General features: G+C 38.9%; 2 protein-coding genes and 1 long non-coding RNA gene across 4 annotated transcripts in view; 2 read left to right on the top strand and 1 right to left on the bottom strand.

The window, feature by feature from the left end:
* The window catches only part of LOC103141036 (rho GTPase-activating protein 42-like), an 18848-nt gene extending 6897 nt beyond the window's left edge, over positions 1–11951 (top strand). The window contains exons 4-24 of one of the 2 annotated variants that reach the window (XM_016673805.1): positions 1512–1583; positions 3037–3138; positions 3239–3349; positions 3924–4028; positions 5198–5327; positions 5447–5547; positions 6103–6212; positions 6339–6417; positions 6523–6562; positions 6652–6714; positions 6807–6881; positions 6981–7065; positions 7156–7214; positions 7565–7670; positions 7873–8032; positions 8110–8260; positions 9374–10006; positions 10109–10253; positions 10439–10510; positions 10622–10701; positions 11426–11951. In XM_016673805.1, the coding sequence (XP_016529291.1) occupies positions 1512–1583; positions 3037–3138; positions 3239–3349; positions 3924–4028; positions 5198–5327; positions 5447–5547; positions 6103–6212; positions 6339–6417; positions 6523–6562; positions 6652–6714; positions 6807–6881; positions 6981–7065; positions 7156–7214; positions 7565–7670; positions 7873–8032; positions 8110–8260; positions 9374–10006; positions 10109–10253; positions 10439–10510; positions 10622–10701; positions 11426–11514 (2568 nt within the window). In that variant the 3' untranslated portion in view covers positions 11515–11951. Of the gene's footprint in view, positions 1–1511; positions 1584–3036; positions 3139–3238; positions 3350–3923; positions 4029–5197; positions 5328–5446; positions 5548–6102; positions 6213–6338; positions 6418–6522; positions 6563–6651; positions 6715–6806; positions 6882–6980; positions 7066–7155; positions 7215–7564; positions 7671–7872; positions 8033–8109; positions 8261–9373; positions 10007–10108; positions 10266–10438; positions 10511–10621; positions 10702–11425 lie in introns of both variants that reach the window. The other variant, XM_007556453.2, reaches the window with a different exon arrangement.
* A 533-nt stretch (positions 11952–12484) lies between these two features.
* Positions 12485–24304, bottom strand: trpc6a (transient receptor potential cation channel, subfamily C, member 6a). The gene is made up of 14 exons (XM_007556440.2): positions 23875–24304; positions 22807–23138; positions 21759–21891; positions 21094–21394; positions 19965–20150; positions 18326–18490; positions 18011–18254; positions 17704–17925; positions 16260–16524; positions 15381–15576; positions 13881–14081; positions 13243–13299; positions 13061–13136; positions 12485–12805 (listed from the first exon to the last, which is right to left on the bottom strand). Exons 1-14 carry the CDS (start codon positions 24012–24014, stop codon positions 12675–12677), a joined length of 2649 nt encoding a protein of 882 aa, XP_007556502.1. The 5' UTR covers positions 24015–24304; the 3' UTR covers positions 12485–12674.
* On the top strand, positions 16474–19499 carry LOC103141022 (uncharacterized). The gene is made up of 2 exons (XR_476556.1): positions 16474–16549; positions 19178–19499. It is a non-coding gene; the product is annotated as an uncharacterized LOC103141022 (long non-coding RNA).
* Positions 24305–26118: the final 1814 nt, after the last annotated feature.

The raw sequence follows: 26118 nt of genomic DNA, 5'->3' as shown, positions 1-26118 counted from the left end.
GGAAGATCTTACCAAGAGGCAGTAAATACAAGATAAACAAAATGGGCCCTAAAATTGACCCTTGGGGAACACCATACTTTAAAGGTCTGGCCCCAGAACAGGATTGGTCAAGATGAACAGAGAAATTTCTGTTTCCTAAATAAGATTTAAACCTTTCGAATACTGAGCCTCGCAGGCCAACACAGTGTTTTAATCTATGTAAGAGAATCTGATGATCTACAGTGTCAAATGCAGAGCTCAAATCTAAAAGTAATAAAACTGCAACATTGCCTGAATCAACTGTTAAGAGGAGATCATTATACACTCGGAGCAAGGCAGATTCAGTGCTATGAGCAACTTTAAACCCAGACTGAAACTTCTCAGTTATATTGTTATCTTTTAAAAACATTTCAAGCTGAATAAAAACTAATTTTTCAAGAATTTTAGATAAAAAAGGCAATTTAGAAATGGGCCTGAAATTTGCTAGCTCACTGGAGTCTAGATTGGTTTTTTTAAGAAGGGGGTTGACCACAGCATGCTTAAGAGTAGATGGGACACAACCTGACTGCAATGAGGTATTTATCACCTTAAGAATATAGCTGCCAAAAATAAGAAAAATGTCTTTTATCAGACGAGTAGGAAGACACTCCAATGGATAATTTGAAGGCCGCAGATGCTTAATAACCAAAGTCAGTTAATCTATAGAAACTGGCTGAAAATGCTCCAGAATAGCTATGCACTGTGGCATTCCATGGGAATCTAAATCTACCAGCTTATTTGAGCCTCTAAGAGCTCGAATAAGTTTGCAATTATCACATATTGCAAGCTCCATCCACTATATCCACCACTCTGCATGAACTTTAGTGTACCAGTTGCTAAGATCTGCATCTGGTGCAGATGTGAGGGGCAATCAGACTGTATGAAGCTGGCTAAATATATTATTAGCAGTCAATGCATGAAGAATTTAATTTAAAGATCTGCAAAATGGTACATCCAGATCGTTGTCTGTGTTTACAATTTTGCTCATAAAATGCAATTGTGATTCAATATATTTTGCAGTTTATACTTTTTAACCCATTTAACAGCCTGAACCCTCTGACCCTTGTCAAATATGTTTGTCAACATAGCATGTGTTATCTTGACATGTGTCAAGATAACACATGTGATTCCTGTGTTATCTTGATCTCCATGTAAATAAATTGTTGCTGTAGAATAAATCTCCATCTTCTCAGTGATACTTTTTGTGAAGCTGACCGTCGATTAACATATTATGTCTTATTTGAAAGATTTTTCTGGGCACGTCACCGAATTAAAAGCTTCACAAAAGTAACAATCACTGCGTTGTAGAACGTGTCAAGGATTTGTGGATCTCCTTTAATAAAACCATATTTGAACTTCAACAGTGAACTTGCAGCTGCAGTCCTCATGGGACATTTTTGCTGCTGCTCTTGGTATTTACTGTTACAACAAACTGAACTCACTTCTGTTTTTTTGTTTTTTTTTTGTTTTGTTTTGTTTTTTCCTTCTTTCAGATCCAGAATGCCGATGACGTGTTGATCTCACCACTGGAGAGGTTTCGGAAGGAGCAGATCGGAGCAGTTAAGGTACATCCACTTCTCTAGCTGGTGAAGTTCAAATCTAAAAACTGTTTATTGTGCTGAGAAGTTATCCAGTGATTAATTAACAATTAGAAATTCAGTTAGTTCAGATAAACGATGGATTGCAGTGTAGAGTCAGTGGCAAGGTCATGGGAACGGACACTGGGAGAGACTGGGAGCATGTCACAGACAGAGACTGTATAAACACAATGAATATGTGATGTCTGCTAACTGCAGCTGTTCAAGTTGATTTATACACTTATCTAACTTTCTCTTTTCTGTAACTGATAAGAGGACGCGGTGTGATTTACTGAGTTTGTTTGGTTGTAAAAAAAAAAAAAAAGCAACCTGAAAGTTCAGCCTCAGCTCACCTCTGTGCATTGGTTCGAGCAGCTTCTCAGTTTGCAGAATGTAACACTAATGTGTGAGCAGCACATCTTCAGCTAGACGTTACAGAGCAAGAATATCTGTGGCACATGTGGTGTAGTTGGATACTGCAGTGCAGCTGTTTGGAAGAGAGCTGTTTCTTAATTATTTCTGGCAGAATCTCTTTGTTTATTATTAACGGCCTCTCTGTGCTTCACCAGAGCTTTTAGTTCCTCAGAGCTGCTGCCTTATTATTTAATAAAAATCTTCCTACTCTTGCAGCAGCTTAGTTGCAGAGTTGGGTTGTTCTGGACAAATTCGCTGACTTAGTAGGCGTATTTTCATGGCATTTTGATGTTAATAGCTCTTACAGAGTAAATCTCTAGTTGCTTTTCCCATGACAAAACGAAAGACGGTTGTATTTCATGTGAAGCCAATCTGCTTTTGAAAACGTAATATACCTTGATGTCTGACATATCGGAGCAATTTTCTTCTGAACATTCTGTCTACTTTGAAATGAGTTTAAATGTGTTGGTGCTTCATGACTCTTTTCACAGTTTCAGTTCTTTCTGTGTTTTTCTTTCTTTCCTTCTTTTTTTTGCTCTTTCATGTCACTGTTAGTTTTGGGGATGTAATATTCAGTAGAAGAGCTTCATGTTTTACATTAGCTACATTATATTTAAGATGCCTAATTTCCAGCTTCCTGTTTTTCTCTCCAACCTCTACAGTATAACTCACAAATGCTAAAGTGGTTTTCTTTCCATTTGTCCTGTTTAAGTCACTCCGTGCTGTCTGGTCTTGTGACTTGATGTGATTAAAGGGCTGAAGTTTAGACCTGCCTCCTGCATGTCTGCATTTGGATCCTTTCAATCTATGTAATGACACAGGTTTCCTGAAAAAGACAAATCTTCTTGAAGCTTTGTTTTTTTTTTATATTCTGATGTAGTCCCTGTTTGTGATTCAGAAACAACAGCAGTAATAAACAGCTCTGTCGTTAAAGCCTTCGTACAAAACAAGTATGCATGCAATTCCTTCTCTGTGGTTTTAGAAATCTTTGCTGCTAACATCCTGTCTCTTGAAATGTGTTTCCCAGGAGGGAAAGAAACAGTTTGATAAGGAGACAGAAAGGTATTACTCTGTGCTGGAGAAGTATCTCGGTGTGTCCTCCAGGAAGAAGGAGACCCAGCTGCAGGAGGTACATTCTCAACATTCTCTCAAAGCTACAACACGTCTCTCCCACACCTGTTAAGTTACATCACATTCTCAGTATTTGTTGTGTACGTTTTTCCTTATAGGCTGACTCACAGATGGACAAAGACAGGCAAATTTTTTACGATGCGGCTCTCCAGTATGTCTTCAAGATCCAAGAAGTGCAGGAAAGGAAGAAGTTTGAGTTTGTGGAGCCAGTAAGATCATATTCTTTAGTACCATTGTTATATTGTGTGCAACCCCTTTTTTATATTTAGAGACGGGTATTTGAAAAGAACAATTTCAAAATGGAAGGCAGCCCAGTACATGCTGTTTCATCACAGGGAAGTTCGAGCGATTAGACTTTTCCTGTGATGTGTTTTCTACATACAGCATCAAGCCGAGCCATTAGCAAGTGTGCATATATAAACACACTCACTGGAATAACAAGTGAGCCGTGAGCTCAAAAACACACTTTACACACACTGCATGACGAGCGGTAAAACTTTTTAACCGATCGATATCAGCAAAGGACGCTTCCTGTTGCCGTAGCAGGACTTCCTGTGATTAGGTTTTTTCCAGCTGACACAGAGGAAGAGCTGTTTGTTGTAAAATAAACAATGGCAGCGAAGTAAACAACAAGCAAAGCTCAGAGGGGTTTTCTCTTTGGAGCCAGTTTGGATTATTGAGCAGATGACTGAGAGTCAATTCTCTGTAATTTCCTCGTCACGTTTTAAACTCCCAAGCCCCGAGCTAACATGTCTTCTGTTGATCTCTCCCTGTGCTTCCCAGTTATTGGCCTTCCTGCAGGGCTTGTTTACCTTCTACCACGAGGGTTATGAGCTGGCCAATGAGTTTGAACCCTACAAGCAGCAGCTCCAGTTTAACCTGCAAAATGTAAGTGCTTGTTTTTTCCCTAGCCTTAAGATTAAATCTATGCCTTAGATTACTGCTTTGTAAATAAACACTCACAATTCAACTGCTGGAAAGGGAGTAGAAGTACTTTGTGTTAAAGTGCAAACTTCACACTCAACTGCTATTTCTGGCATATTGTATTTAAACAAGACTTTCTACTAATGAATTATATTTATCTTAACATTTAAGTTAGTTAAGTTTGGGGTTTTTTATGAGACAAAAAGTCGCTGTTGGTCTTTAGTGTTTTCTTTTCCTTGTCACATTACATGTATATAAAAAAATTATCCGGATAAACCAGAAAGTCCTGATCCAGTTGGTTCAGTTTCCTAAGTCTGAATAAATTGGCGTCTTAGGATGTGTTTGTGTTGCATATTTTTATCAAGTGTAATCTGAACTACGGTTTGGATTTTAATGTCTAACTGGTTTCGCTGTTTAAAATGGTAAAAAAAATTAGCTCCAGGTGTTGAGAGTTGGTTTCAATGGTCCAGTGAGTTTTGGCTTTTTTTTAAGGTTGGCATTTTTAGGGGTAAATGTTCAGCAACATTTTGAAAGGGTTTAGAAAAGTGTTTAAAAACATTTTTCATTTGCTCCATGTTTTGTCATCCTAGTTGAGAAATCGATGTTCCTGGTTGTAATTAGTTATTACTTGAGTTACTTGGGATATCTAAACCCTTCATTGTCAGAGAGTGTATGTTTAACAAGATACAGCTTTAAAAAAAAGAAATATTAATAGCTTGCTCGAAACTTTTAATTAGTAACCATTATGAAGCTCACTGGACGCTTTTTAAAAAGGTGTTCAAGTTGTGCAGCCTAATGGTAAAAGCCATAGACTCACCAATGAAAATGTTAAAAGTTATCTTTAGCTGAATATTAAATTTGTAAGTAATTTTTCATTACTATGCATCAAGGTCTTAAAATTAGATTATGATGGTCTTAAAAGGCTCAACATTTTACTGTTTAAAACTTCCCCTTTACCCTTTATTGCTCTTTTTTATTTACACCAGAAAAGATCAAACGATGATGATGTTCCATACAAAGCTAGGTTACCTAATAATTCACTTTCCTGAATAAGTCGCAAATAGACAACTCAGTAACCATAAATAAAACCAGTTTTAAGTTGTGTTAAGCCTAATGCGCGTCTTCTTTTAAAGGCTCGCAACAACTTTGAAAGCACTCGTGCTGAAGTTGAGAGGCTGATGAAGAGGATCAGGTCTGCTGAGGACGACTTCAAAGGCCCCAGCTGCTTCACCATGGAGGGATTCCTGTACATACAAGAAAAACGTGAGCTGCTCTTTATTATGCTAGTTACTTTTCCTTAAGGAGAATCAAAATGTCTGTCTTACTAAATCAGACTCGAACGAGTTACGTTTATGCACAGCAGTGACACGTTGTGTATCCAGGTCCTTTGGGGAGTGTGTGGACCAGGCATTACTGCACCTATGAGAGGAGCTCAAAGATGTTCACCATGAGCAACACAGAGACCAGACCAGCCAGCAGACAGGTGAGCCGGTGGCTCCCATGTTTACTGATTTATTTGTATGGGGAATATCAAGAAAATATTCAGTTGTTTTTGTACGACCTTTAATCATTTGGAGTTTGTGTACAGGTTTGTGTGTCTTTGTCACTTGGAGACTTTTTCCTCTAATTCACTCAGTAACAGTGACCGCACCAAGGAGTTTTGTCAGTGCAACAGTGTTTCATATGAATGCATCTCATAAAAACTTTATGATTCCCTTCAGCTCAGCTGCTCATATTAAAACCTTAAATCCACCTCTAAGAAGGATTGATTTTATGATAAAATCCTTTCTTGAACTTGAACAGGAGAATAAATACTCAAACTACCTTCATCAAATTTGTCTGTCGTGTTTTCGTCATTGTGTAAAATGTTTAATTAAACTGCAGACCAGCAGAAACATTTAGGTTGACCAACACTGTTTTCTGCAGCCATACAGACAGTTTTTCCACGTTTCATTTTTCTCACTAAAGTAATTCCTTCCAGTCAGCACTAAACTTTGGGACCCTGCTCATGCGTGTGTGTTGCTGCTCTCTCCGACAGAACGGCGTAGTGACTGGCGCCCCAGAGATGTTCAGGCTACGCTCGTGCGTTCGAAGGAAGACGGATTCAATCGACAAACGCTTCTGCTTCGACATCGAGGTGGTGGAGAGGTGAGCGGACAACCTGACCGAGAGTCTTAGTGTTTCCCATGAATGATGCCTGGTTTATTTTTACCTCCAAATAATTGGGGGTGTGGTTGCCGAATTGAGCTTGGGTGTAACTATGTTTTCATACAGACATGGCGTCATTACTCTACAAGCCCTGTCAGAGGCCAACAGGCGGCTGTGGATGGAGGCGATGGATGGAAAGGAGCCTGTAAGGACACACCCAGCTCCATAAAGAATACATCTCTGGGGAGAAATTTCTGCCGGGGCTACTAGAAAGCAACTTTTACTCATGTTTTCTTCCATGTTTGTACAGATTTACACGCTTCCTTCTCTGCTCAGCAAAAAAGAGGAGAGTAAGTGTCAAGTTCAGATTAGAAGATTCTGCATAAGATGAGAATTATGTAAGAATTGTTTGGTCTGACTTTGAGTTTTCATTTTATAGCGTTTCTCAACGAAGCAGGCTTCAACTTTGTTAAGAAGTGCGTTGAGCTGGTTGAAACAAGAGGTATTTCTCGCCTTTACAACATTTAACCGAAACAATACTCATGTATGTTTGTTATATCTACTGTCGACCTTTATTTATTAACTTGTCTGCAGGCCTTACTACGCTTGGACTTTACAGGACAGGTGGAGTAAACTCTAAAGTGCAGCGACTGATGGCGAGCGCGTTTGGTATGTTGATATTTATATATCTGGGAAAAAAGTATTTATTTTATTAAAAATAAGATAACATATCCATGGAAACATTCTGACATATTAACATCCCTGCAGCTTCTTCTGCGCCCTCCGATGTGCAGCTAGATGCAGAAATCTGGGACAACAAGACTATAACCAGTGGCCTGAAAGATTATTTCAGGTAATCTGGGCAAACAGCATGGCATTTTTTGCTTGTCTTTTAAGTACGTTTCCCCACAAACTGTGAATTATTTCTGTAAACTACATTCAGGTGTTTGGCAGAACCATTACTGACCTACAGGCTGCATAAGGAATTCATCAGGGCTGCAAGTAAGAATTTTTTCGATTCTACAACAGAAAACATTTTGTCTTGCAAAACCTATCAAGATATAAACATCTATCTAAATTGACAGGCTGGACAAGCAGAGTATTAATCAGAGAAACAACCAAGAAGGTTAATGCTAACTATGCTAATGGCAGATTGCATAAAATCTCAATAAAATAGATAAGGGTTGATGGTTTTAATGTGAGAAGTTAGATCAAGTTGAAGAATACTCAACTTTTGCAAGGTACTTTATTTAAGTTGCTGCTACTTTTAATTTGTTACTTTGTAAAGTTTATTTAGGGTTAGGTTAAAGCACACCAGGCTCCTCCATCATCGCTCTTTGCTTCTCTCACAGAATATGATGACCAGACGTACAGAGTGAGAGCAATTCATGCTCTTGTATACAAACTCCCAGAAAAAAACAAAACGATGTTGGACATCTTAACTAATCATCTTCACAAGTATGTAAACGATTTCATGGTGCTCTTATTGTTTAGCTTTCACTAGCATTTCTGTTTTAAAGCAGTGTTTAAGAATGATTTACGAAGTAAAATTTTAATCTGTTTTGTCTTTTAAATTGTAGCTTGTTTGTTTGTATTAGCCAGATTCCTCTGTGTTTATAGCCATATAGCTGAGCCCCTCTGTTTCTGTTTTGGTGTGTAGTGTGTCCTCTCACAGCGATCAGAACATGATGACCGTGTCTAACCTTGGGATGATCTTCGGCCCCACGTTGATGAGGTCGCAGGAGGAGACGGTGGCCGCCATGATGAACATCAAGTTTCAGAACATTGTGGTGGAGATCATCATTGAAAACCACGACAAAGTGAGTTTAAAAGCTGCCACACACACGTAATCATAGAGCCCACTCACATTGATGCCAACTGTTTGTGTTTGCGTCAGATCTTCGGCGAGGCTCCGGACCTGTCGGTGCCGCTGCCTCAGGCGCCGTCGTCTCGCTCCACTCCACGGAGGAGCAAGGCCATCTGTCTGTCATCTGGAAAGAGAAAGGCCCGTCTGTACACTCCTGCTCTCTGCCTGGCAGACAATGACAGTGAGTCTTTTAATTCATCTAGTAAATAACACATCTTACCAGGTATATTAGGCTTCCAGGTAGGTAAGTCTCTCAGTTTTTTTGGACTTAAATACATTCTTTAAAATATAGTCATATTTACTTCACTCTACAGAGTGACTCTCAAAAGTCCAGATTATAATTGTAATATCGACTGAACCTCAAGTCAGTCGATTATTTTAGTTAGTGATTGTTAAAAACTGATCACATTCTGAAGATTTTTTGAATCACTTTAAAAACTTTTTTATGCAATACTTGGAATAAATTAAGGTGACATATAAATAATTCAGTTCCCATAAGAAAATAGACATTTTATTGCCTAAAATGCAATGACAGCATTCTTTTAGTGAACGCTTGATAATTTGCAGATTAACTGATTTTTTTTTTTAGATTAGCCGGTTAATGATTGGATAGCAAAAGGTGCTTAATCGATTTTTTATTTTTTTTTTGTAGAATTTGAAAAACTTAAACTTGAGGAGTTTGGGTATAATATATTTAAAGACAAAGTTTTTTTTTTATTTTACATTCAAATTTATATACTTTTAAAGTCTTAATTACTGCTCTGAGTGTGTGCATTTTTAGAGTCATTATATTCCAATGAACAATTATTTAATCACTAAATTAGTTGCTGATTATGTCAGTAATCGATTCAACATGTTTAATCCAATCAATAATTTCACTAGTCTGGATCCAGTCAACACTTTATCATTTGGCTGTGAGGTAAAGACCTGAAGACGCAAAGCAGAAATTGGGGAAATTTTCATTTTAAATCTTTGTCCTTGCAGTTAATTGGAGCTTCAAAGAAAAAAATATTATCAGAATTTTCTAGTTATATCAAAACAGAGGAAGCAGGTTGGCGTTAGCCTAGCGCCTCAGCTAGCATCTCGCTGTGCTGACGTTCCCTTACTGAAGACTTTTTATAGCCATTTGTGCCGAGTCAGATCTTCCTGAAACTGTTTTTATTTTTTCCTCAATGTTTTCATTGTAACTGTATTCATTCCTTGGAGTTGTATCACATATCACCAGGACCACCAGACAATAGATCAACAGTCTGGCTCCTCAGTGTGTGATGTGGCGTTTCCTCTTGTTTTTCAGGCGACACGTTCAGCAGCAGCCCTGATACGACTCCGATGGGCAGCCAGGAGTCGTTGTCGTCACACTCCTCTGAAAAAAACGGATTGTCTCAGACCTCCCCTCCATCCTCTCCCGCCGCTGAGCCCGGCTCTCCTCCTCCGACTTCCTCCGGCTCGCCGGCGCGCAACGGGAAAGATCAGAAAGCGTCTCCAGACAACGCTCCCTCCCCCCGCCTCACGCCTTCCTCTTCCTGGATCTCCACTCCTCTGTCCTCTGCCGAGCAGACTTCCTCTGTGTCCTCCTCCACATCCTCCTTACTCTCTGCAGTGGAGAGGTCTTTCAACAGAAATTCAACCGTGTCTTTGTCTTCTGCGAAAGACTCGAGATGTGCTTCCACAGCGTCGGTCCAGCCCCCGTCAGGGAATCGTTCCTCTCCTGTCAGGGAGAAAGCAGCCTCCGTCTCCTCCCTGAAGAGCTCTCAGTCAGAGGAGCGAAGGAACGCATCCTGTGCTGCGGCCACAGAAGTCAGAGGAACAGACTCTACCTCTCCTCCACACCACAGCACTGCCTCCTCCTCTTCTTCTTCCTCCTCTTCGCTGTTTCCCTACCGGCTTTCCACATCATCGTCTCTCACCTCCTTGCACATTTCAGAAGGTGTGTGAAAGACTCCTTTTTTTTCCGTTTTGCCTCTAAAATAAATAAAAGCCGAAACATTTACCACTGTGCAACCGTGATTCTGATCTCTTGTGTTTGAAGATTACAAAAGCTGTCATGGGTCGGTGCAGAGCCTCATGTCGCTGGAACTACAGGAGAGAGCGAAAGCTCGGAAAGGTCACAACCGCTGTGGCTCCGATCTGACCCCGAAGCTCTCCACAGTGCCATCCAGCAACGGCTACTCAAGGCCCGTCTCACTGTGAGCGTCAGTTTAGCATTTCTGTGTTCTCTGAGAAAAAGAAGCTCAGGAGGAAGGAAAACCAGACTGATTTTCATCGCAATTTATATGAAAACTAAATATATTACTTGGTTGTGATTAATAATTTACGTCAAAGAAAATTATTTATTTTTTTTGTTGTGTTTGTGTTGCAGATTATCAGTCAGGCAGCCTCAGCGTGAGAGTTCAGTGTTCTCCTCAGCGTTAGACATCTGTCCGTCTGGAAGGTAAGGCAACATGGATGATATTCGAAGCTGTCGCCTCCTGAGCAGCACATCTTCATGACTGAATCCCTTGTTAACTCAGTTAGTGAGCGCCTTTTTAACTCTCTCCTGCAGGGAAGCTAGAGCTCTGTACTCCTGTGAAGCAGAGCACAGCCACGAACTCAGTTTTCCACAAGGGGCGCTGTTCACAAATGGTAAGATTTCATGTTTCTGAGAGTGAACGTGTACAAAATAAAATCTGCCCATTGATTTTAAATGTGAATCTTTCATTATCTTACACTGACATATTTTGATCTTGAGAGAAAAGTGATGCTGTTCTGTTGCGTTTTGATTTTTTTTCTTCTTTTTCATGCACGTCTCATGATTGTTTGTGACCACTGTCTTCATCGAAATGTAGATTTGTTTTTAACATAATGCATAAATGTCTTACGCTATTTTCGAAGTGCGTTAAATTAAATTAAATATTAAGCTAATTCGTGATTGACCAAATGACTGGTCTAGTTGTGGATACGGATAATATAACTATTTGCTCCATTCACATCAGTCTAGAATAGGCAGAAAAGGATCAGATCAGATTTGCTGTTCTCCATTGAGCCTTTCTGTTATCTTTAAGTCTTGCTCTCTCTCGCTTCCTTGAACACTGAACAAACCACAGACATCATGGTGTAGAAAATACTGTTTAAAATAACACACAATAACAACTTCCAAACGTAAGAATGTTATTGTCGGGACAATGTGTTCTTGCTAAGTACGTTGTGTTCACTGATAAGAAAAAGATCTGATCAAGCAGAAAGTTGTCTAATTCCACTCTCCACACAATTTCTCTGAGCATCTCTAATATGTTTGTAGAAGGGCTATAAAAGCCTGCTTCTTTGTTGTCTGAGTTTCCGAGTGATTTCTGTTTTGTTGCTTTCGCAGTGGGTCCGTCTGTGGAACCGGGTTGGCTTCAGGCGACATATAAAGGCAGAACTGGCCTGATACCTGAAAATTACATCAAATATATCTGACAAGGCTGACGAACCGTCGGCACATGAAAGAATCACAAAGACCTGGCTCAGATTTTGAAGGTTTATAAAGAATCAAAACCATGATACTGTAACTGTGACTATTATCACTGACTGCTGTGCTGCAGCATGAGTAATCGGCCTCCTGCATGCGGCGCAGTAGATGTTAATACTTGACATATATGGCTTAGCTTCTCAGTATCGCCCTTTTGTATTTTCTGTTCAGTAATTCTGAAAGTTATGAATTCAGTAAACATATGTAAAAGGTACATAGAAGCAGTATTTTTCTATTAATCTTGGTAATTTATGTTTGAAGGTTTCATTAGTCAGTCTAGAAATTCAATGTTCACACCTCAGTGCCTTGAACTGTATGATTGTTTTATATGTCCTCTCTGCCAGCTTTACTGCTGTTTAAATAAAAACAAAACCTTCAAATAGTATACTGTATGTGTGGATTCTGCTTATTTTTATTTATTTATGTCTGATATGTGGTATATTTATTTTTAAGCATTGATTTGTTTTTACTTAATACAAAAAGAAACTCTTAGAATTATAACAAACTATGACACATTGTAGGAAAACATTTAAAACACTGAAGAAACAGAAGTAAGCTGTTCTCAAAAGTATACACATCTCTGACAATACCAGGATTTTGTGATGAAAACAGGAAACTTTGAAGACTGAATCCTGAAATTGAAACAAGAGGTGCTTCAAAACAGTTTTAGTTTAAGAGTGTGAAAGCACATGACATTCCTGGATTTTTTTTTTTCTTCTAAAAAGGAGGAACTAAATTAGTTGATTTACCACAATCTATTGTTTTGCCTCTCAGAAACCTGCCATTTTAAAAAGGCTGCAGAAACTAATGAGAGCTAACCTGCAGCTCAGTTCCTGAGCTTTTGGGAATCATTTTCCCACCAAAACTCGAGACAGAACCACATGTTATGTTTGACATTTTTAGGGCAAACTTAAAAGATTTTACTCTCATTTGCACATTTATTTGTGTAAAAATTAAAGTTCCAGAATGTTTTCAGTCATAATGAACATGTATCTTTGTATCCACATCACTCAACTCTATAACCTGGTAATGCTTCTGCCCAAATGCAGGTCCATTAAGGTACATTTAAAAGGCACTTAGCAAGCTTTGAGTATTTAGAGGTTGAGCACTACGATGACGGCGTGCTGAATTCTCCCAGCCTCCTCAACAGTCCGTCAAGCGTCTCCATGTTCTGGGATTTCTCCTCCAGCAGCTCATATCTCAGGCTCGAGATGTCCTGTTTGATCTCTTTCAGCTCACCTGGACCAGAACAGATGCAACCAAGAATAACAATGAGGTCTGAGGTTATAGTATGATGCAGGTATGGATACATAAAATGGAAAGACCAGATCAAAACAATCAGGAATGGATAATTGCAGACACTTATGGCTGGGGCAGTGTTGCAATGACTGCACTAAAAAATTTAAAACTCAGTGTTTTTAATAGGAAAATAAATAGTATTTATTGTCACAAAGTAATAATAATGACAAACGCACAGAGCTTAGTTTATATTACCCTCTGTGATCTCGTCGCTCTCTCTGTCTGCTTGAGCTTTGATTATATAACGCTTGATTAGTCGCTTCATGATCTTCTGCAGCGAGTGAAGGAAAAGATGGGGAATATAGCATCATTATATAAGAAAATAAAGTGAACATTTATAGAGGTTAATTTCATACAATATATAATAAAACACACACCTCATATCTTGTTGGACCATTTGAGCCACCATATCCTGGATTTTTGCTCTCCCCAAGCTGCGGAAATAACTCACATATGTTATGTAATTTGATTTAACTTAACTGAAATGACAGTAATTAATTTAACTTTGATCCTGAAGGAATGCTTAATACCACTAGAGGGCGCCAAAGATTATTTCACTTACTTTTCAGCCGCTGAAGCGAAAAGAGGATAAGTTCAAATATGTTTACAACCACAACTTTAATGTAGTTCATTTAGATTTATTGTGATGGATACAATTATTAATTAGCTATAATAATTAAATAAGTTATATGTGGGTTTTTAAATGTTTTATGTAAAAAAAAAAAAGTACATCACTGAACAAACAGCGTAAAGGAGATCAATGAATACTCCAAAGCTGCTCGAGGTTCAGGTATAATCAATATTCAAAAAGTATAAACCTGCTCATGAAGGACGCAGCTAAGATATTCCTTTCAGCTTCAGTTAAAATAGCAGAGAGAATATATAGATAGGACGACTATTAGTTGTTCACTCTGCAAATCTGTGCTTTCTGGAAGAGTGGCAAGAAAACATAAACTTTAAGGAACATAAATACTTTAACATATGTTTTAAGTCATTATATGTTGAATATGTATACCTGATTAAGTTGTGTCTCAGTTTTCTTCTCCCTGTGTCTGTGAGCCACATGCAAGAGCATGGACTTTATGGCTGTGGCCAGTCCCAGCACAGATTTTGGACTGGGGACCAGATTGAATGGGACAGGGAGTGTCCTTCCCTCTTCAAAGTAAGAAAACCAAAGTTTTGCCCGAGCAAACTTCCACTCGACATCGGCATCATCCTGCAGAGTAACACAATGGAAAATGAAAAAAAAAAAAAAAAAAAAAGCAAATATTGAATTGTTAATGAAAAGCAGGGCTAAAGTAGTCAAATAAAATATCTTTTGGGAATAAATTAATTCATAATCAGATTTAGAAAATTAATCAGTAATGGCCTTCCTAGAAATAAAGATGTCATAATCAAATGACATGTAACAAAGGCAGAAATAAAAAAATCTGTTGTATTAAGTAATTTGGTGTCATTGTGAACATTTTACATCCATATTTAGAACTGCAAAAACAGTGGAAAGGTTCGGGGAGAAAAGAGAGATGGCCAGAAGCAAAACCCAGAAATTTTACAACATACTGAAGATCCAGTTATGCACTGGAGGACTACAAAAAAAGTAAAACAGCCTTTGCAATTCACCGAAAGCTAGATTAAAACACTGATAGCAGTCAGATTGGTTGTCTTTTTTGGGGGGGAAAAACACACACACATCAGCATCGCTTAAAGGCTGGAAACTTCTGGTTTGTTTGTCCAAAGATAACAAAAGCAATTTATGTGATCATCTGGACAACAAACCTCAGCTATATCTGGACACGGAGCTTCTGGAAGGCCAGACTGTCGAAACCTGCTTCTCTTTCTTGGTTTTGTTTTTTACACCACTTTGCAAATCTGTTCAAACAGCTTGAGCAATTCTTTTAAATTCTGACATAGTTTATTGAGATTTCATGATAGAACACATGAAGTAGTTCTGATTTGTGAAATGGAAGATAAATTAAATATGGCTTCAATTATTTTTACACATAAAACTAAGAAAAAAGTGGCGAGTTAAAACAGCTGCGAGTCTTTTCTGTTTGGCTCGACCATCGTTGCACATCCAGAGACAGAAACGTCTGGACTTTGACTGGGCCATTCTCACACATCAACGTGCTGTGATCCATTAATCACAGTAACTCCACAGCATTACGCTGCCACTACCTTGCGTTCAGTTTGGTTTTTGTCATATAAATAATTTTGTCTGTTTGTCAAAAGGTTTCCATTTTCTTTTCATCTTCCAAAAACTTGCTGGATCTCAGACTTCCAACAAAACTTCAATTTTTTTAGTTTAGGCTGTCTGAAACTGAATACATGTGTTTATCTGTTAAATATATTTATGTTCAGACAGAGTTATGTGCAGTACAGCATCTAAATTAATTTTTATGAACACAAAGAAAGTTTATTATACAAGAGAGTGCAAAAAAAACCCCAAACACATGACTTCATATTTATAGGCTCATACCTGGACCACATGGTAATGTAATATACTTCAGTGACGTACCTCTATCTCCTGGAAGGAGCTGTTAATCATGGCGATGAGCATGTTGAGCAGCACTATCACCATGGTAACGTTGTAAACCCCATACAGTACGTAGCCAATGTTCTCAATGAACTTGTGTCCATTGTTTATGACTACAGACTTGACCTCAGAGAGTCCAAATATAGCCCAGAACAGCGTCTTGAAGCTCTCCTCCAGGCTACATGAACATACAGAAGCGAACGTTTTTAATTTAAGCAATCTACTAAACACGAAAAAAATAATCCAACAGCTGGAAACCTTTTTCCAATATACTCTCTAATATCTAAATACATCTAGAAAAGGTAGAAGCAAAGCAATAATTCCTAAAAGAATAAGAATGAGAAGGAAAGACTAACATTCTTTGTAATTTTCTTCCGCTATTATCAAGGTTGTTGTTTTATTGAAGTTGACAAATATTGCTGCATTGTGGTATCTTCACTTTTTTTAACTTCTTAAAAGTGATGCTTTCTTAAATATACTTTATTACTGTTCTTTTTTCTTTTTTTTGCTTTTGTTTTAAATGTATTTTGTTTGAGTATAACTTTGTTTATTCTTTAATTACACTCCTTTCAATAAAGTCAAACACAAAGTCAAACCTAAACTCAAAACTCTGATGAAAACAGGTGTATTTTAGAAAAATGTTATCTGGTCAAATCAGATTTGTTAAAAAAAAACAACAGATCACTGCAGCACTCTTATCGAGAAACTAAAGAGGACAACATAGTTTAAGCTTTGTTCACAAAACATTAACCAATTTAATTCAGAAATAATCCTGTTTTAGCCTCTTTCTTCAATAAAAGCATCACTTTCAGTGTGACGTAATTCACAAGTAGGAGAATTATGTGTGCATGAAAGTCTCACGTGGTGAAGGCGTCATTCTGCTTCGCTCCCAGGTAGTAAGAGTACAGGTTGAACATGCCGATCATGAACGCCAGAAAGACGAGCAGGAAGATGACCATGAACTTGAAGATGTCTTTGACGGTTCTTCCTAAAGAGATCTGGAGCGGCCCGAAGCTCTCGTTGGCTGGCAGGATGTAAGCAATCCGAGAGAAGCTCAGCACGACTGCGATCGCATAAAGGCCCTCCGACACGAGCTGCGGATCTGACGGCGTCCAGTGGATACGAGCTGCAAAACGGGCGTAAATCAGCTGGTAAGCATCAGGATATCTGCTGCGAATGAAAACCTGATTTGTCTTAAGGTGGAAATGTGACTGCAGTGCTGTGACAGCAGCCATGGTTAAAATTAATTTTAGTTTTAGTAACTAAAGCAGAAGGGCTTCGAAAGCCATAACTACTGTAACTTATTTTGCTGAGCAGCAGCTCTACTTCATGTTACAATGAATAAACTTTAATGTTTTGAATTGAGATTTTACGTGATGAACCAACACAAAATTTTGCATAGTTGTGACTGGAAAAGAAAATTAAGATGATTAACATTTCTTGCAAAAAGAAGTCTGAAAAGTGTGGTATGTATTTACTCTTTAGCCCACCTGAGTATGTTTAAAATGTCTTAAATTCATTGAAACACTATAATTTAGCCTTAAATACATTAATTTTATGTCTTAAATTTTGTCGTGGCTGGACTATTTAATCTCATTTACTCTATGTAGCTAACTTTTGTCTTGCAAGACTTTACAGTTACCCAAAACTTTGAGTCTGGGTTCTCTGCTTTCTGTGACTCATGGCGCAGCTAGCTGCTAATAACAAGCTGCTAATATACTCTTGCTAGCAAGCTAGCCAGAAAGGATTAAGCTATCTAGCATTATTGGTAAGTGCAAATTTATTGTCGTACTTCAGTTGCCAGCCCAAATTTACTTATTTACTATTTTCTTTTGTAAATTTTTGTTGTGATAAAGGTCTTAAATTCTTCTCATAATGGTATTTAAAAGGTCTTAAATTTGAATTGGTGAAACCTGCATAAATCCTGCTGAGTCAATTTTTTGTTCAATAAAATTGCAATTGCAACTATTTTGGTCTCCACCAGCTTTAAAACTCTAGAAACTTTTCATTCATTCCTCTCTGAAAACTTCTTAGTGTTCTCAACTGGATTTAGTTCTTGACTTTGACTTGGCCATTCTAACATCTGACTACGCTATTGTAGCGCTAGCTGAATGTTTAGGGTTACTGTCCTGTTGCAAATTTACCTCCATCACATCTTAAACCTTTTGCAGCTTCAAACTGGTTCCCTGAATTTAGCAAGAATTGTCCTAACTTTTAACTGGTGAGACTAGATGTGTGCGTGTGCGTGTGTGTGTGCGTGTGTGTGTGTGTGTGTGTGTGTGCGCGTGTGCGCGTGTGTGCTTACCCAGAGTGAAGTAGTGTATCTCTGGGGGAAGTTGGACCAGAGTTTTGCAGTGTTTGTACACGTAGGCCTGAGCCAAGTCAGCTTGCTTCATAGCAGAGAAGCGACAGCTGAACGAGGCCAAGAAAATGGCCAGCATCCCAAAGTCCAGGAAGTTCCACGGTTCCACCAGGTACTCTCCGGGTCCCTGACTCCAGATCTCCTTCACCTCGGCCCAAATCATGCCTACAGCAGGAGAAGTCAAAGGTCACAGCCTTGTTTTAACATTTGCATTAGTTGTTGTTTCCATATGTCGTCGTCTTCCGCTCACCCATGACCCATGAAATGATTAGGATCTCCATCCAGGTGAAGGGGGTGGTGGTCTTGCGGTGAAGCAGCAGGGGGTCCAACTTGAGTTGTGGACTTCCAGGTTGCTGATGGTGGGTCATGTTAGGCAACACCGTGGTGCCTGCAAAGCGGTCCGCTGCATTCAGGATGAGCAAGCCCAGGAAGATGGTGAAGGACGAGGCGTGAGCGACAAACTTCATGAAGGGGCTGCGCATAACTTTTCCCACCTAAGAACAGAGTGGAGAGCATGAGAGAGCCGGTGGCTTGTGGGTAAAATCTACGCCTGAGTGTTGCATACTCTGCTGCACGGAGTGACCCAGTAAGCCACAGCCAGTCCAGGGAGTCCGATAGCCACAGCCAGGACCACCAGCAGCTTCACAGCGGTGGTTTGTTGTCTCAGGCCGGGCAGGTTCTCGTACCAGATACTCAGCAGCTGCTGCTGGCAGTTTGGATGAGCAACGAACTGGAGGAAAACAGAGCTGGGTTAAAACATCGTCAGGCAGCTAAATTCAACCAATTCACAGAAAATGTGATGTTAAATCATCTTACGAGACAAACAAATCCTGTTCATTTAACGTTAGATGGAATCTAATTCAGAATCAATCCAGTTCTTTCCAAAGTAATTTAGTCACAAACAGTGAAAACTAAAGTGTCTTCTAGACGCCAAACAGTGCAAACAACGTGCCTTATATTCTGGAAAATACAGTATGTTGCACTACAGTCAATTTATGAGGATCGTTTAACAGGAATTGGTGAAAAGTTCAGAGTCGACTTAGATGTTTAAAGAGCATTTATTTTGTTTGTTTTAACAGAGAGCAAATAAAGAGGCGATAAAACTAAAGAGAAAAACTCCATTTCTGGATTTTTTTTTTTTATTTTTGGGAGACTTCCTGTTTAGTTCAGCCGTAAAGTAACAAATGTGTGGACTATTTTTTTCTATGTCTCTCTGGGCTGGGATATTTCTATTTTTGGCAACACCACACAGATGGTGATGTCCTTGAAATCTGCCTAAAATAGGATTTAAAGGTCATCTCCTGGTCAAAGATAAAACCAGGGGTCTTTACATTGATGATGAACCCAAATAAATGTCCTGCAGAGAAAACGGTCTGCACATAATCCACAATAACAAAGACCTATTTTATTACTCGAGGTGGCAGGAAAAAGAAGAAAGTTCTTGACGTTTCTCATTACGAAGAAATGAAGTGCAGAACTACTGGGAAGTCATTACAGGTCCCTCCCATGACCACATCCATCGTTCTAATAATCAGATCCACTTCAAAGTTCTGACCGCAGAATATTTCTGGGACACCACAGAAGAAGAATGTTCTGCCAGGAAGAAGTGTCAAGAACGAGCTGCAAGAACTCCCCAACCAGAGCTTGAAGAACAGAAAGATGTTATTTTGTTGGTCAGCAATTAGTATTTTCTTTGGTCTGGACGGATTTTAATTGAAATTAAAGATAATTTACTTTTTTTTTTTTGTCAATGTATTTTATTTTCTGTTTGCTTGAATCAAAATGGTTCTCTTCTCGAGAGAATCTGCATATGAAAAACACAAATAGAGTAAGGAATTAAATATTTCATTCTTGAATTCACAAATGTCAAAATACTGCTTTAAAAAAAAAGACAAAGTTATTTTCTTTAAAATAGACAGATCCAGAATGAGATAGTTTCCACTAATGCCTCAAAATGATTTTCGGAAATCACATTTCAAGCTTCAGATGAGGAAAACTACCAAGCTTATCGGTGCTTAGCACCATCCATGTTAGGAGAGCATTGTTGCAGTTTTTGTGCAATCCACCAAATCGTGGGAGCAAAACATTTGTTAAACATTTTGCACTGCTTGGTAAATTCTCCTGACATAACAGATCCTGATAACACCACTGAAAGAAATTAGCTCTATTTATGATCTTTGTTGTTTGCTTGAATGCCTGGTTACCTTTTTGAGTTCGTATTTGATGGCTAATTTGAGGCGTGTGAGGGAGGGACGACCTGGCATGTCAAAGCTGTCGTCAGAAACTGTTTCTCCATTCAAGATGGCCTCCACTTCCTCTGTGCTGCGGCAAAGATCCAGAAGACCCACCACATAGTCCTTACACTGGTTCGACAGGCGACTGTAATCATTCTGCAGAAAAATAAGAACATAAGCTGAAGTCATTTTAAAGCAGCAGTAACAAAGTGTGGTAGGAACGCAATTGTGATTTATACTTTTACAAATACTGTGCTCATTAAATCACCTTATTTTATGGACAAAACAATCACAACCAAGATTTCAGATGTTTCATCTCAGTTCTGTTTTACTCGTTTTATGTAGTTAGTGTTCACTTTACATAGTGAACTATATTACTCTTTTTTGTTTTTGTAAAATGAACAAGTTTAGTTTTAGCCACAAAGTGTTTCCCCACACCTCAATGAAGTAACTAAAATATGGAGGAATAAGTGAAAGTCCAAAACAAAATTGGATGCCAAGATTGCAAAGCATCCCAAAAATTCAGTTTATGTATTTATGTAAATTCAGTTGCTATCGAAACTCTAAGTTTTACAATGGTAATTTAATCATCTATTGTTTTGTTTTTTTGTTGGTAAAAAAACAACAAAAGAAACTATACCTTAGTGTCACTAATATGTACATGAAAACGTTTAGGTCCCAACACTAAACCTTGTGGGACTCCATCTTTAACGTCTTCATTATTAACCTGCATAAACGGATTATGATCAAACACTTATGAGCAAAACGTCTTTTCCTTTTCATATAAATCCGTCATTTTTAAAGTAACAAAATGTAATCTTTATTATCAAACACTTTTATAAGTGTAAATAATCTTAATCTGTACTGCTTTCTTTCTGTTCCTGCTGTATGTCCTCAAGTAAATTCAAGATTCAAGTACTGAAACTTATGGAGATCTGTCAGTTCAAAATAATAAAAATTAAAAACAAAATTTTCACATACAGCACTTTAGAAACTTTATAGTGCAGACAGCAAGAACAATTTCAAACAGAACCGAAGCCACTAATGTAACCCTGACTTGACCAGTACAGCTTCACTGACAGGATATTTTTCCACTGACCTTAAACTCCTTCTCAATATCAGCCAGCATGGCCAGCTCATTGCTGAGCTCCAGGGCAGCCAGCACCGGGTCCTCACTGGACAGGGAGAGGTATGCAGGACTGGCCAGGCCTCTGTAGGCATTGATCCTGGAACGTGAGTGGCTGAAGGAATCGTACTGCTGCTGATAATTGCACGAGTCGCAGCCACAGAAGTAGTCGTGAGGAGGGTCGATACGGGCGCCTTTGCTCAGGAGCGTGTGGACTATCTCATATTCCTGGCAGTGGGCTGCAAGTATCACTGGAGTCACATCATGAGAAAACCTAAGGGGATAAACATGACAACAGCAATGTTTTCAGTCCACCAAGAAGTCGGCCTTAACTAGGCCACCTTGGTAAAAATGTATATAAATAACATGTATATACATTTTTACCAATGTAAAATTTGAAAGTTAAAAAAAAAAGCGTAGCTTGCATGTCCGGTTCACCTTTTGCTGTATTTATCTGCAGACTCAAAAACGGTGGACATATTTTGCTGTCAGATAATTTTTTTTTATTTGCACTGTAATATCTGATTAAAAGAATAACTCAGATTGATGTAGTCTTTTTACCCCCTCACAAATTTCAATGGTTTTTGCTTTTTTTGTCAGTGGTTGACCTCATTATGGTGCTTCTTTACCAGTCGTACCTTGTCCCATCTTCGTCATAAGCGTAGAAGTCATCCAGCATGTCTACTTGAGCCGGACTTGCTGTGAGACGGTGAGCGTCTCTAAACGAAGGGTGACTGAGGAGAGCCTCTGTGATACGGACATAACCTTTACCTAGAGAAAACGTAGAAAAAAGCTGCTAAAACATTGTGACACAAAAGTAAAATTTAGTTTATATCCAAGCAAAATGCAAATTTGAAAGTAAAAAAAAAAGCGTAGCTTGCATGTCTGGTTCACCTTTTGCTACAACTTGTGGTGGAAAAATCTATTACATGGTAAATTTTATATAACTTTTTAAATCTGATAGTCATTTTATTACTTAAGAACTTTTATCGAATCCACAACAAGTTATAAGTGTTTTTGGGTCTGTCCTTAACTAACAGCTCCAGACATCTAATTAAATTTATGTAAATTCTTCCTCTTAGTTCGATGAGATTTAGATGTGTGTTAGGATTGTTGTTCTATTATTAACCCCACTGCAGTGGCACATTTTGTAGGATTTTGTAGTAAAAGTATTATTTTAAAAAATCATTAATTGTCATGGTACGTTTGTTGGTGGACCTAAAATGCAGACAGGAGTTGGGAGCATTGATCATGTTGAATGTTTTTAATGACAACATTGAAAACTTACAAAACTGACCGGGAACGCAGGGAGCCAGAGCAGAACAAAAACAGAAATCAAGGGGAAATACCAGCAAGGAAACATGAGGAGTAACAGAAGAACCAGTGATGAGTGAATAAAAGAGGAAGAGAAGACTGGGAACTAGGAAATTAATCTAAGACAAAGTAAACTAGAGTAACTAAGAAAGACACAATAAATAAAAATAACTAGAATCACTAAAAAGGAACTGAAGTGAAAATAGAAACTAACAAAAACACTCATAAATCCAAAATCCTAACAATTAACTTTAAGGACATAAAAAGTAGTAGAAGAAGACACTGCTACACCCCTTTGTTATCATAAAAGACACATTATTTGCTTCAGACATAAAATTTCCAAGCAAATTTTTGTTTATGAAAATTTCTTACTGATGGCTAGTAGGAGAGCATCTCCCACTCTGGCCAGATCTGCCCTCCCCAGCAGCAGCTCCGTCACCTCCAGATGTTCGTTGGCCACAGCAAGCTGCAGCGCATTCTGTCCCATGTAGTCCACCGCATTGACGTTCAGGTTGGGGATATGGAGCAGCATGCGGCGCACCTCTGGGATGTTGCCGTACTCGGCTGCCTCCAGGAAACGCTGCTCGACCTCTGACAGGCTGAAGGAAGGAGCTGAGAACATGTAGGCAGGACCTCGCATAGCCTGGCGGCGTTTAGCAGCGCTGAGGCGAGCTGTGAGCGACCTGTCAGCGCTGCTGTGCCTGCTGGGGATCAGGGAGGCATACGGTTCATGTCAGGATGTAATAAAATGGATCTGGTCTCTGCCAAGTTTTAACGCTACTTAAATCTAACTCTGAGAGAGAGAGGCCAATCAAAGCCCACACTGTCAAAGTGGAAAAGCTGGGAGTAAAAAGCTTAAAAATATATATATTAATTGTTGAATAGATTATTGTCAGTCAGTGGGACTCTAACAACAAAAGCAGGAGTTTGTCGTCTAGTGCACACAGGTGTATGTTCACGCAATGTCAGGGTTGGAAAACATCAGCAATGACTTTCAGAGGGTTAGAAGACCATTTCCTGTCAAGCTAAAGTCCATCATTCTGCATTCAGAGAAATTGTTCAATGGTGGAAAACATTTAGGGCAACAGATTATTTCAGCAAAAGTGGAAATCCTAGCAATTTCTCCCAAAAGATTGGAAAAACTATGCAAAACAACCGTCTTATATGCTACACATCAAAGTTAATGGTATAAAAAGAGAAAGAAAGATTGACTGAAAAGGGATGCTAATAAAAGAATGTGAGCACATGACTCAGATTTCTAAAACTGCATCTAATAGAAAAACAGAAAACTTCTGGAGTGTTATCCAGAAGAACTTCTAAACAACAGAAAAAATGAAAAAGGTTCCAGTCAGACCAGACCTCAGTGCAGCAATACCTTCTTTTCCATACAGATGTTTACTGTTTGTTTATCTGAGTAGTGGCTGTAAGTCAGAGCCTTACCCAAGGCATTGCCCAGCACAGCAGTATTCCTCTCCAAAGTCATCATATAGGAGCAGGTTGTCGCGGCTCCTGGCTCTGGATCTGTCCGTGTCGCCGGCAGCCCGGCTGATGCGGTCGGCCGACGGCGGTCTGTGGTTCATCCTGGAGGATGACCAGCAGCAGAGGCTCCCACTTCATGTGAACAAGCAGTCAAGTGCCTGTGGCATGTTCCTGCCTCGCTCGCTCTGCCGCCCTCCCCCTCTGTTTATTCTCCATCCTTGAGAAAGAATGCGTCCTTCTGGGTCCCACTATACTTTTATTTACATGACACATTGAACCTCACAGATGTGGAAGGATCCTGGAGGGTCAATTTCTGATCAACTTGTTTTCTTTCATTTCAGCCATCCATGGACTCCTCTCTCTTGTTTTCTCTCTCTCTCTTAGCTTGACCTTTGACTTTGCCTTACCTGTGGAAGGATTAATAAAGTTAAATTCCAGAAGAAAAAAGATTCCTTCCTCTTAATTTTTTATACAATAAATACTTTTTTGTGTGCGTGTTCGAGTGCATGCATGCATGCAGGAGTGACTGATGGCTGATGAACTGCAGATGAGATTCTTTCGGGTTTAAATTCCCAGTAGGCTTTGCTTCCTGTCCGCTCCTACTTTCCACTGATCTCTGTCAAGTGTGGGAAAACAAACACACACACATAAACATATATTCCTGAGACATGTAAATTAAATTTGCGCGTGCCGTTTTCAGTAAATTTTCTCTATTTTGGAAAATCGTTGCCTCGTCTCTTGACTGGAGCTCGTTCTCGTTAAAAGTCGCGAGGCACTAAAAAAACAACAACCTAAAAGCTGAAAAGAATCTGATAAAACCGAGCCTCTGATGTCTGATAGTCAGAGAGAAAACTGCCTTTTAAGGTGCTGATTGCTGAAGATTAGTCACTTTGGACATTTCATGCTATGAGAGCGTTAGGCGGTTTCAAGGAAAAGGTCTAAACACTGACGAATGTCACCAGTAAGAGTTTTTGTTGAGACTTCCTCCACAGAGCAGAACAGAGCCGAGATCTGGATGTAAACACTGTCAACCCAAACATACACAGTCTGATTGGGGGGAACACAGAGTGCAAAGCACCTGGATGAGCTTCGTTCTCTATCTGTGTCTGCCCGTGGATTGATGGATGCTGCCAATATATGCACATACCAGACCACACAAAGAGCCAGAGCTCCTACAGTGTTATCAGCTGCGTTAATAAACCTTTATCACGCAAACGCACACAAACAGAAAGTAAATTACGTGATCCTGCGTGCAGAACCAAACAGGAAGACAGAGGTGGGATAGTACCGAGAAGAATGCAGACTCCTCAGATGAGCATTCTGGTCTTTGTTTCAGAGCTAAAGTAACTCATGTGCTTTCACACAACAGCTCTTCTTTTAGGTTGAATATATGCACCAAGCTGCTCAGTGCAATGCAGTAAAAGATAAATAATGCTGTAAAAAAGCAGCTGAAACCTTATCGGATTTTTATATTCTTCCTTTTTTTGTCATGTTCAACGTTTTCAGATTACCAAACAACCATTGACACCAGGCTGATATAACTTCTGTTAATACAAGAACATTGTTCAATTACGAAGGGAAAAAGGTGAATCTTATGTTAAAAAAGTTTTATATCCAGATCTGCACAAAATCCAGTGTTACTTAAAATGGGAACTGAAGTGAATGCATTCGAATTTTATCAAAACATCTGCTAATTGAAAGGTGCACCCAATGCTTTAGAAATCTGGTTGCAACCTTTTCAGACTGATGGATATCAACCTGTTCTTAAATGTCTTTATATCGGGGCGTGACGTGTAGCTACTGAAATACTCTGTCCTATTTTATGTTGACTCTTTTTAAGGGATTTTTTGATCCTACAGATTGTTAAATAAGGACAGCTTACCAGTGACATGGTCAATCACTGTTCATTCATGATTTAATAAAGGTGTATGGTTTCTTTTTTCAGACAAGACCAGATCAGTTTGAATATGTACCTGAACTGTGCTTTGTATTTACTCAGATTATCTCTGATATTAATTTTCTTTTTAGGATCTCAAACATTTATGGAGGTTTTTTTTTTCATATCTAAAAAAGGTGTTTTCTATTTACATTGGAAAGCCAGATGTTGAGCCTTCTGGATATGCGGCGTAAAAGTTGTGCTAACATTGAGCTCTGTAAGATTTCAAATAAAACTTTATGGTCCTTTAGCCCTCTGATGTCACAGCT

Source organism: Poecilia formosa, unplaced genomic scaffold (assembly GCF_000485575.1).
Source record: "Poecilia formosa unplaced genomic scaffold, Poecilia_formosa-5.1.2 Scaffold3, whole genome shotgun sequence".
NCBI classification, from domain to species: Eukaryota; Metazoa; Chordata; class Actinopteri; order Cyprinodontiformes; family Poeciliidae; genus Poecilia; species Poecilia formosa.
This window is presented reverse-complemented; position numbering and strand designations above follow the sequence as displayed.